The 11,947-nt window shown below is 34.9% G+C and overlaps 1 protein-coding gene across 1 annotated transcript in view; it reads right to left on the reverse strand.

The window, feature by feature from the left end:
* Positions 1 to 1,287: 1,287 nt before the first annotated feature.
* Positions 1,288 to 11,947, reverse strand: part of LOC109056761 — an 18,881-nt gene continuing 8,221 nt past the window's right edge. Inside the window, exons 3-8 of the mRNA XM_042756140.1 lie at positions 10,813 to 10,923; positions 6,267 to 6,383; positions 2,884 to 2,968; positions 1,601 to 1,648; positions 1,451 to 1,553; positions 1,288 to 1,343 (exon numbers count right to left, since the gene is read on the reverse strand). Coding sequence (XP_042612074.1) covers positions 1,288 to 1,343; positions 1,451 to 1,553; positions 1,601 to 1,648; positions 2,884 to 2,968; positions 6,267 to 6,383; positions 10,813 to 10,923 — 520 coding nt within the window. The remainder of the gene's footprint in view (positions 1,344 to 1,450; positions 1,554 to 1,600; positions 1,649 to 2,883; positions 2,969 to 6,266; positions 6,384 to 10,812; positions 10,924 to 11,947) is intronic.

The raw sequence follows: 11,947 nt of genomic DNA on the forward strand, positions 1-11,947 counted from the left end.
AGAATGATCCCTTTTTCCTCCTTAAACATCTGGGTACACATAAGTTTCTTGGGCTACACTTTCGATAAAGCTAGAGGCATCAATACCACAAGGATTCCAGATCTGTGTCATAAAAAGAACGGAGTTGTTTCTTTGCAGCTGATGAAATGCCAGTTTCCCCCAGTGAAAGCATGGCTTTTTTTATCCCAGGAGACATCTTGGTGTGTGATTCTTCCATCATAATACTTAGCCTACTCTGCGGGATCTGAAAGCCGGAGAAAGTGTGTACGTACATTTGTAATGTCCAAAGTCTTGGGAGTATCTTCGGCATTTGATTCCATACGATTGTTTTTGGAGGAGTCGAAAATGCCTAGTTATTTTCACATCATTATTTCTTTTCTCCCTTTCTTAAAAATGTGTCACAAGGAGAACCAGTGAAACAATTTAATCCAAGCAGAATACAGGGATGTAGCACATGATAAAAAGACTCTTTGATTGTCTAACATTATCAATACTCTCATTAGCCAGGATTAGCATCGTGAACCTTTTTTTCTAGCACTCCTCCTTTTGTGCATCATTGAATCCTTGTACTTCTGTCACACTTGGTCACTACGCCTGGGAGGAATTTATTAACTGCAGCTACTGGTCTCTGGTGGTGATCCAGATGAGAGCAGAGAAGAAGGGAAGCAGATTTCCCTTGATGAGGTTTGTGAGGAGGGCATCCAGAGAGACTGGTGGTGACACATCACCTACAGAATCCTCATTACCCCTCAAGGATTCAGTGGAAGAGCTAGTATTCATCCAAACCATCAAGGATGAACAGTAATGTAAATTTATCATTTCTTGCAAGGTTTAGTCCCTTTATCTCTGGGAAAAATTGGACGTATAAAGACTTGTCAAGCTTTGTGCTTCTTTTTTTTTTTAAGTTCATTTCTCGAGGAAATGCAAGAGGGAAATATGAAAGTATCATCCTCACTGTCTTTGCCGGCCATGAATACTTCGTCAGCCCAACTTACTACCAAACTTTTTTTGCACAGAGACTGATTTTTCTCGATGCCAGCAACTCCTTTTTGTCCAGCACAGTTCTAAAATTTTTCCTTGTTCAGGTGCTTTAAATAAATTTTTGCATTCAACTGGAATCTCTTGTGATTCATGTAAGCCTACCGGCAGCCTGAACTTGTCCTACTTTCATTTTAAGTACTGACTTGTTTACTAACACTCAGAGTCATATGAGAGATCTGTGTAGATGTTCTTCAGAAGCTTGGAGTCACCATGCTTTTGCAATTTCCTTCAGATACAGAACTGATATTATTTCTTCTTCAGGTTTGATTTTAGTGGTCGCTGATGAAAGAGGACCAGCTCATCTAATAAACAAACAAGAACAAAAAACAGAAAGATATGCATCAAGATATGCACCATTTTATATTTTATAAGTGACAATGACAAATTGTTATGTCTGTGAACCTCTTACCTTGTAGAGCATCTGCAACTTCAACTTGCTTCATATCTCTCAGAAAGAAGAGTGTGATATCAAGAGCCGCTTCTTTGATATCACGCATCTCCTCTATAAAGTCCTGCACAAAAGTATTGTGTGTTCTCTTATACATTTAACAAAACAAACGCCATCCAGCTCATTCTTCAAAAATACAGTTATTTTGGTCTCAAGATCCTGAAAACAAAGCAAGAAAACATAAGTCCCACCTATACATTTAACACTAGAACCGCCACGGGGTGAATTTTACCCAACCTAACGTTACTCATAATTGGTCAAACTTTGGTTTTATTATTTAATTTTTGTCTTGCCATATAGCTACTGTGTTGCTATTTATTCTAGTCTGGCCGTTTCCTGACAAAAAATAAATAAAAAATCTGATCTATGATGTAATGAATAAAACCTTTTTTTTTTTGATTACCCACAGTTTAATGGTGGTGTTCTCTTATTCAAATTATAAATTATAAAACTAAACAAATTAATAATTAGGTGAAGCTGTGCGCTTGAATTTGTCATATCATCCTATGCAGTGTGGTGAATTATTATTGTTCCTTATTGTCAATGGGCTATTTTATTAATTTAAATAACACAGGTTATTCTAATATATTGATTAATGACATTGTATTATAATATTACACCACCCAAATATTTACTACCTTCTAATTTTTGTTGTCAGTGCTTTTTATCTTACCTTACATTACATTATAGTGTATACTGTACACTAAAAAAAAAAGAACATAAAAAAAAAACAAAAAATAAAAAATATAGTTAATGACTAGAAATAATCATTTCATGACTCTAGACACTTCTCTGGGAAGACAGTGGCATAATACAGTGAAATAATATGTTCTTTATTACTATATAAAACAATTGCTATAATCTGCGGGTAGAAATTTTTGTCACGCTGAAGCACAGGTATACAACTTGAATTTATACCTCTACAGGCGGGGTTTCCAGGTGTTAAAAATTAGTTTTCAAATATAAAGCACTATTTTCCAGAAGTACAAATTACAGGCAAGCAATGCACTGAGGTTTCCCAGCACTGACAATATAGGCCATCAGCAAGGTGAAGTGGTGATTAATACAAAAACAAACAGAGATACCAAGAACTTGGTATGGATCAAATCCAACAAACAACATGATTTCTTGGTATCTAAGTTAATGTACTTTTGAATTCACTGCCATTAATTTGTCACACAGCTGAAACATGAGTACTATTTCATTTTTGAGTTGAGATTTCAAAAATTAGGGATTGTTAGAACACCAGTTAACATGAGAAAAAAAACCTAGTTTATATTAAGTAAAGTTTTTAAAAGTATTAAAAAATTTAATTACATACAATTTGTTCAATAACCTATTATTCTGTTAATTAATTATTTATTACTGTTAAGCATTTATGAATTTTTACTTGCCTTGAAGATCCAGAGGAGATTTTCTCTGAAATTCTTGCGGTTGCGGTAATTCTTGTAGTTTGAGTCTGTTTTCTCAAACTGAACCCATTAACAAAAATAAAGTTTGATTAAGATTTTTTACAGTATATGCAGGCCTGTGTGATAGTCGATAAAGTAAATTCATCCTTCGATACAAAAAAATGAGCTCGATAATTTTTTTGCCAGCGATAATTTCTTTTTATTAATTTTTTATTTAAAAAAATAGCAACATGTCATGATGTGGGGTTAGTCTGGGCGCCAGCCACAATGGACAATACGCGGTAGAAAACACCCTCTCCGATAAGCACAGATGTCCGGGAATAAAGAGATAATGTCTGCGCTAAACGGTGACCAGCTTTGGGGAGGCGCCTTGCTTTGTGGATGTTTTGCGTCTCAGAGTGATATTGCATTGTACTTGCACTACTGCTCTATTTTTAATACCACGTAGCATATTTTGCAAAGTAACCGTTGTCCTTTCACCAATCCGAAATGGAGCCTACTTTGCAATTCGCTTCATTTGGCTTGCTCAGCTGAGTATGTCTGCTGGCAAGTGTGGTTTGTGTGTCACTTGGCGCCCAGTGAGTTAACTACCTACACTGGGGCGTCGCTAGTGGGGTTAAAGGTGGTGACGATTATAGGGGCCCTCGGCTGAGGGGGGGGGCCCCGGCAATCTCAACCGTCTGGCTGAGGACAGCCTAAAAAGATGCTCAGGACAGTTGACGCGCCACTGCTGCGTGTCATCACGAAAGCTTATCATTTTCACGTTTTTTTAAGCCTTGCCACTTGCCAATTTAAACATTCAAAAGAGTTTAAAGCATTCAAACACAAGACCGCGAAAAAATCTCAACTGAGTATCTGGTTTACTGCACGGCGATGCTGTGTTAGATTGTGCATGCAGAGAGAGCCGCGTCTCAACAGACAGCAAGCTTACTGAACCGAGGCTCTCCTTTGTGAAGTTCTCCTCGAAGTTCCTCCTGCACCTGAACGAACAAATACCAATCGCAGTGGTTTAAACAAACAGAAAAGAGCCCAATTCAGCACCCGCGGTGTTCTGGTGTTAGGACTCATGCAGAGAGAGGCATCTCAAAACACTGAATTTGCCTCTTTTTGCACTTGTACCGACAAATACATACAAAATATGTCAAAATACCCGTTTTGGAAAGTTTGTTCGAAAAACTGTCGGTTATGTCTTAAGTGAAATTAAACAGTTCCGAAAAAAAATCGGTTGTGTATTATATTGAATGCATTCATCGTCTCTTAAAGTGACCGTGCCTAATTTAGCTACTAGCTGCTGTAATGTTAATCCAAGAAAATTAAAGAAAATTACTCACTGATGTTGTCTGAATTACTTTGTAGTTTTAAACAAGAATTAATTAACAGCAAAACCAAAAAAAAAACAAACAACACATAAAATATAATATATATATATTTTTTACTAGTAGGTGCAGGACACTATAATTCATGTAAGTGAGTATAGCAAAATAAAGTGAACTGTGACATATTATACCCAAAAGTTATTCATACAGTGGACTACTAGTGAAATTGCTATAAAAAATAATAATAATAATAATAAAAAATTGGAACCAAAAATTATTCAGATGCTTTGATCTCACCATGTTTTGTCCGGAATTGCTAATGCAACCTTTCACACCACAGACTGAACAAAAGTAAGCATTGCTTGGTAATTGGTCAACAAAGAAGAGTTGTGTAAATACTGTCATACTAACAGTTGTCTGAATCTTTGGTTGATTGTAATCCATTACATACCTTTAAATCAAAGTTATTTGACATTATCAAGATGAATTTGTTCTGATAGTTTAACTCTGAGTTATTGTCATATTTTATTACCATATTCTAAACTATAGCAAATAAACTGTGATAATGTGAGAAATGTTGAAGATGTCTGAATAAATTTTGGTTTGATTGTATATTTTAATTTTTACAGAGAATACTAGGCAGTGCTATTTTGCATTTGATTATTCCATTTCTGGACACCTACAAACTTGAAAAACCTTAAACATTGTGTAAATAGCACAAATAAATAAATAGAATGGACATACAAATTAAACAATTTCAAACAGGGCCCACTGGTACAACCTGCACCGGGGCCCCGCAAACCCCAGCTACGGCCCTGCACACACACACACATATATATATTATTATTATTATTATTATTACCATGCAGAGAAAAAAAAAAAAAACTTTTAACTGATAGTATTAGGGGCCATTCACATGTCGTGCCTAAAAACGCATGGAAAACGCTAGGCACGTCACTTTCTCCTCCTTTCCAAAGCGCTCGGGCAGTTGCGCTCCTGAGGCATCTGTCGTTGCTAAGCATCCATCAGCTGCGATATCCGTTACAACAAGGACATTTCAGCAATGGATTTCCACCACTGAAAAACCCTTGCTGTAACTCTGCTACAAGATTTATTTATGAAGAAAAGTAAAAAACTCTGCAGTATTCAAAAACAACAGGGAATTTCACCCCGAAGGAAGCTGATTGAGTTGGTTCTTTTCACATGACCTGGTGCGCTTGCATCATTCTAAAGAGTTGAGATGTTTTTAACTAGATGCGGCGTGGACGGCGCCTGGACAAAAGCGGTAGTCTCTTCCATTATGGCGGTATACGCGTTTGGAAATAGCGACTTGGCGCCCAAAGGCCGTGATATGTGAGCGACCTTCATCGGTCCAGAATGTTTACTTCGGTTAGCGGTTAACCGGTCAATATAGGCATCCTAACTGGCATATACACATAATATAACGCCACAAACATCCAAATTAATTAATTTTAAGCCACACAAAAGTCAACATGTTGGTATTTCTTGCTAAGTAATCTGCCATAAAATAAAATAAAAGTTTATTGATCTTTGAAAGGTGTACCTCGCGTTATTAATACTTATCATTATATTGGTTGAAACTGGTCTTAGAGCGACAATATTATGGTTGCTCAGCGATAATTTCTTCCGGTAATTTATCATCCAGCCCGTCCTCTTATCGTGACAGGCCTAATATATACACATACTATTGGCTCAGTTACTAGGACGGGCAGATTTATGTGGAGGCACCGTCCTCTTAGTTGTAATAATAGACTATAGGTCTATAGAACATTGAACTTGATGATTCAAATGTATGATGTTATTGAAAGGTGCTGAATTTAACTTTCAAAAATTGCATTGTGTTATATGGATCACTGGACAAAATTTGCTTCTAAAAAAGCATGTTTTAAAACAAACAGTTATAGTATAGTTTTACATATTTTAGTTTATTATTTTAAGAAAAAAGTAATTACACATTTTAGCAAAGTATATCCATTTATTTTGTACTATATTATAATAAATTATAAACTGTGGTATATCGGTTTCCACCTGTTGAGAAGAAAAGTTGCCAGTTCCACATCACTCTTCAATCCCTTCTGTTCTTTTAGCTTTTCCCACCGTGTAATTTCTGCACCGATATTTACTGTGGTCTTGTGTCCTTTGTTACTAAACCACACACAAAAAGAAGAAAATTGCATAAAAATAACAGGTTCACAGCCGTCAATATCATTTGGTCAAACCACTACCAAACCAGATGTATACTGCTACCTACTTTATTAGCGCAGAAAAGTGATTGATGGGAAATACACTTTTATGCTTTAATAAAAGAACACAAGAAATTTACACAACAACATTAAAAAAACCACAACCTCAAAAAAAAAAAAAATAATAAAAAAAAAAACAAAATTTAAAATCAAAAAAAAAAAAAAAAATAAAACAATACAACAAATACTGACAGATTTGAGAAACAAAAGCTAGCAGAATTTATGATAAATGCCCCACTTCCCAGATATACAATACTGATCTGCCATGTGACCAACAATGGCTAAAAAAAAAAAGTTTAAAAAAACAAAAAAACTATTTAAAAATATTTTCTCAAAATATCAAAAAAAAAAGTTTAAAAAAACTATTTAATTATGTTTAATTAAGTTCTCAAAATTCTCTCTATGCATGCTATACCATTAAACACTACTCCAAGATTACCCAATGTGAGTGGCTTTTCCCATTAACTACAGTTAACGTTACTTCTTCTGGAGGTGTAGCTGGATCACGAACAGTTGGCACTGCTCCATCCTACAGGAGAAACTTTTGTGCAAGTCACAAAAAACTGCTTTGATGACCATCATTGATTTGCGCAAACAAAAACAAATTCCAACAAATAAAAAATGAATTTTTTGGTAGAGTTGAGGGCGCATCTTCTTCTAAAACAAAAATTTAATCCACCTGGAGTCTTAAGCGGCTCAGATTTCCAGAAATTAAAATGGACCAGAGAGCTATAGCAGGATTCCATACGTCAAGCTACAAGAGAACCTTTAAGCGCTTTGGGGAGTCATTCTGGATCAGTGCGGCAATGGCGAACTGTGTCAGAGACTTGCTGTGAACTGGCCCTTGTATTGAACTATAAGTCTATGGTAATTCCTAAATTACTTTAAACACCAGCCTGGCGCTAATATGACTTTTCGTTAGCATCAAGTTTGAAAACAGGTAGTTGAGAAAATACGGTTGTATTATTCATGGGGATAAAATTTTGTGTTGGTGATGGACCATTGTCCGTGGTTGTGTACACAGCCCTCCCTTTTACACCCTTTATCGTCCAGCAATTGGGTTTAAGCATAATAGTTACCTTGGGTCAATACAGACCCCGACACTCTGAAGCGATTTTCCCATAAGGGACTATGTCAATTTGTATATGATGGAACCATACATTGATCTTTTTTGTACTTCTCCAGCTATGCATTTATGCTCTGTGTTTGTACATCAGAGAGCAAAGCTTTCACCCCGAGTCTCCTCTAGCTTTATCTCATTCAGACAGATCCTAGCTTTCTCAGGTCTGGGGGGTTTAATCCCAGAGCTGAAGCCAGAGCAGCACAACCTTCTGTCTCTGATACACCACACCCTTAAGATCAACCTGTAGAGATCAATGACACAATCTTCACTTCATGATCTTGAAGCCCATTCTCTGTTTCCTTTTTAAAGATTACCATAAAACTATCTTGCATAATATACTGTAGCCGGGTTTTTCGCCTAATCAGGTTTTGTCCAGACTAACAGTGTTAAAGTTAAAGACTGACACACAGAGAAAAGTGGAATTAGATCAATATAAATGTGAAATAAATTAGATTTTCTTCTTCAGATATCAGAAATTAATATTCTCTTCATTTTGCTCATCTTTCTGTGCCTATATATTTTTCACTCATATTTATTTGTTTAGTGGCTAATTACTGGTGTACTCTGTTTTTTTCATTAATTTACTTTTTGGTCTGACTGTAAACTATTTAAAAATATGTCTCTCTTTGTGCAATCAGATCATGTGACTATCAGGAGATTTACTTAAATCTCAAATTCCTCCACAGTTTACACTGAGGATTCTCCTGTGCAAAATAGGAGAGTTGTTTCCCCCAATCCTGAATCTCCTAGATCATTCTCTCAGACAGATCCAGTTCTCTCAGGTGTGTGAGGGGGTTTGATCCTCAGAGTTGGAAGCTTTCAGAGCAGCAACAACCTTCATCTCTTACACCCTCACCACCAATAACCTTTAGAGAACAAATGACACACCCTTTCAATTCTCTCTCAGTAGCCCATACATATTTTTGTAAGGATTACTAATAAAACATCTTTTTCCTCATATATTAATGTAGCTTATATTAATGTAATCATGTTACATTATGTCCTGGGGATGTAAAAATATACATGTATGTTTTGGGCCTTTAAAGTTTTGCTTACATGCTTTTCTGTCTCCCCTTCTTTACTCTAGATTGCTTGATTAATAGAAGATTTAATGCAGTCTGATGCTTAGATGAGTAGGTGGTTTTCATGGTACAAAAAATTGACTATGATGCGTACCAATACCCTGAGTGAAAATCCACTTGCACTCTGTATCAATTTCACAACTAAAACAAAAAAACACAAAAAAGGTAAAGCATCTGGTCACAAACATTATTTTTATTAATAACGTTTAACAAAATGTTAAATGTACAAAACCCACTCTATTCTTTATACTTTATTTAAAATTGTTTCAAGTTTTTCCACATGCAATAAATTTAAGGAAAAAGTTTCACCTAAAAAATGTTTAGTCATATAGTTCTACTGACACTGCAAAAACATCTGTAAACTGTTGTCCATTTTAGGGTTTGCTGGTGTTTTTCAGGCTCTTCCTCAGTCTTGGCAGCTGAAAAAGGAAAATATAATTATACCTCTAAGTGAAATAAAGGGCTGAGTTCTGACCAAACGCAACATTAGATCATGGACTTTTGAGACTCAGCTAAAACATAACTTTTTAGTAAATAAACAAACTTCAGCTTTAATAATAAATTTAGATAAGATTACATATATTAAGTGTATATCACCTTGATGGAAAACTGCAGTATTAAAAACACTTTTACAATAAAGTTTTCATTTGTTACATTTGATAACACAAACCTAACAATAAATTTTTTATTTATATGGCAATTATTCTTCTTAGATAATTAAAAAAAATATAAAATCAAATGAGAAAGCAGTTATTTTTAAATGGTAAAAAATATTTCACAATATTACTACTTTAACAAACTAGTGACCGACCTGTATTGTGTAATGCTGAAATATATAAATGAACATCCTTATAACTAGCATTTTCAAAGTGTATATTGTTTTTATGTGCTCTCAAATAAACTGATGATAAGCTACATTATTAACAATATTTTGATGGTCACTGATACTAGTAGTACAGTAGAACATTTAGATGATAATGAATATGAAACTTCATAATGTTTTCACTTAGATTATACATTTAGTCAGGGTTATGGTTTGGAAAATGAGGTAAACTAGTAAAATGTGAACATGTTGTGTGAAAACTAATACAAGTAGATTAATAAAAAAAGGCTTATTTATGTTTATGATCTCTGCTGGATCGAGCGCTTCATTCTTTTTTCTGAGGAAATCCATAACTCAAATCCTGAGGTAATCCTCAGCGCATCTTCTTGGGGTGAATTATGTCTTATTCCTCTCAGCGCGAAGCGAACAGTAAAATAAAAAAAACTTGAATAACAGTCTCACTGCTTTGTTTTCTTTGGTATGGGTGTTTACACACCGCAAGCTTCACGTGGAACATTATAATATCAATAGCACGCTCAGCGCGTGGTCGCATTAGATATAATGAAGGGAGACGTGAAAGACAGACATCTCAATGTTTTCATATGGATTACTTTATTACAGAATATTTGTTTTCGGTTAGACTAGCTTAGCGTAAAAGAAGACTTGTCAAGCTTTCTATAGATATATCTCTCATGTCTCTGTGTTGAGTATTTGCTGAGTTACAGTTCACTTTAATGACGTGTTTCTAAATGAAGATCACCGCAGACCAAAGGCTGCGAACTGGCGCACCCTGTTTATTTTTCTTTTATTTTGTAAATGCACAAAGTTTTGTTGTTATTATGCGTGTATATGCAAATAAAGTAGACCCTTCCTGAGGTTCAGTTGATCTATTGCTCTTATCTGTACGATCAAAACTGAAAGTGTAATTTAAGTTCTTTTTAGTGTCATCAGGAGAAGATGCCACAAAACACATATCCGCGTTAATCAACCCCAGAGGGTTAAAGCAAAATTCCAGAAAAACAAACTAATTAAAAAAAAACCAATTAAATATGTTTGGTTGCCAGGTATCATAAACCTTTAAATATATTCACCCTACAGATACCTTACATATTGAACATATTATGCACCCTATGGATTCCTGTGCTATTGTACTATTGGAAAGAAACTCCAGACAGAGTTTATCAAAAAAGCATCAGTTTAAAAGACAGCATTCTGTGATTTTTTTCTTTTTTTTTTCCTTTTTAGTCAAACTCTGCTGTCTCAACTGAAAACACAACGCTGTAACATAAAACGTGTGACATACCTTTTCGTTGACAATGCTTTTTCCTCACTTAAGTTTGGTCCATCACCTTTTGACTGGTCACTCTTCACAGACACACCTGAGAGCTGTAAACATCTGGAGCCTGATCTTTGTCTAATAACATGAGGAACAGAGAGAGAGAAACACTTTACTACTGGACATTTCCTTCTGTGACTGATATCTGCACATGCTCTCTCCTAGTCCTCCACAGAAATTGTATTTGCTTGATTTGAAAAGCACCAGTCATTCCTGCTTACTGACTTTTGTCGCCTCCAGTTTATTCAAATATATAAATTGTAGAGTCAGAGAGAGTATATATATATATATATATATATATATATATATATATATATATATATATATATATATATATTATTTTTTTATAGTGGTGGATCTAAGTACACAAATCAAGTGCTTGAGCAAATACTACCACATTTAAAATTACAAAAGAATTAGAATTAAAAAATAATTAATCATAAAATATACTTAATCACAATCAAGCTTACTAGTTTATTGCTAGGTAGAAAGTATTTACACATACAAGGGAATTTGGTTTCTGGGACAGAAGCTTCCAAGAGTGCAACAGAATGACAGTGACAGAACAAAAAACACATAATACAAAGAATATACAAAATACAAATAAGTAGGTGGGTAATAACAATATACAAAATTGATAATTAATTGTGCAGGTATATTACAACAGGCAGTTTTGTATGTACAGGTAGATTAGGGTGCAAATTTGAAGTGTAGACTAAGTATGTGTGTTAGATGTAAATAAGTAAAAGTGTGTGTATAATAGTGTTTGTGTGTTGCACAGTTATTATCGAAGTGTTCAAGGAGATGGATTGCCTGGGGGAAGAATCTGTTCCTGTGTCTGGACCGATTTCTTGTGCCTAGAGCTCAGAAGCGCCGAATTCAGATGGCAACAGTATTAAGTATTAAATGTGAAAATCACTGGATCACTAAATTTGCACCTTTAACATACACGCTTAATAATTTTATATTATAGACAAGTATAAGGGGTTGTCAATAGATTCAAACTTTTAATCAGGATTAACTAAATCAAATCAAAAAGCAATACCACTCCATTTGTATTTAAAGCAGCTTTCTTCCCCTTAGTTTTACGAAGTACTACTGA

This window comes from Cyprinus carpio, unplaced genomic scaffold, assembly GCF_018340385.1.
Source record: "Cyprinus carpio isolate SPL01 unplaced genomic scaffold, ASM1834038v1 S000006806, whole genome shotgun sequence".
In the NCBI taxonomy this organism is placed as follows: Eukaryota; Metazoa; Chordata; class Actinopteri; order Cypriniformes; family Cyprinidae; genus Cyprinus; species Cyprinus carpio.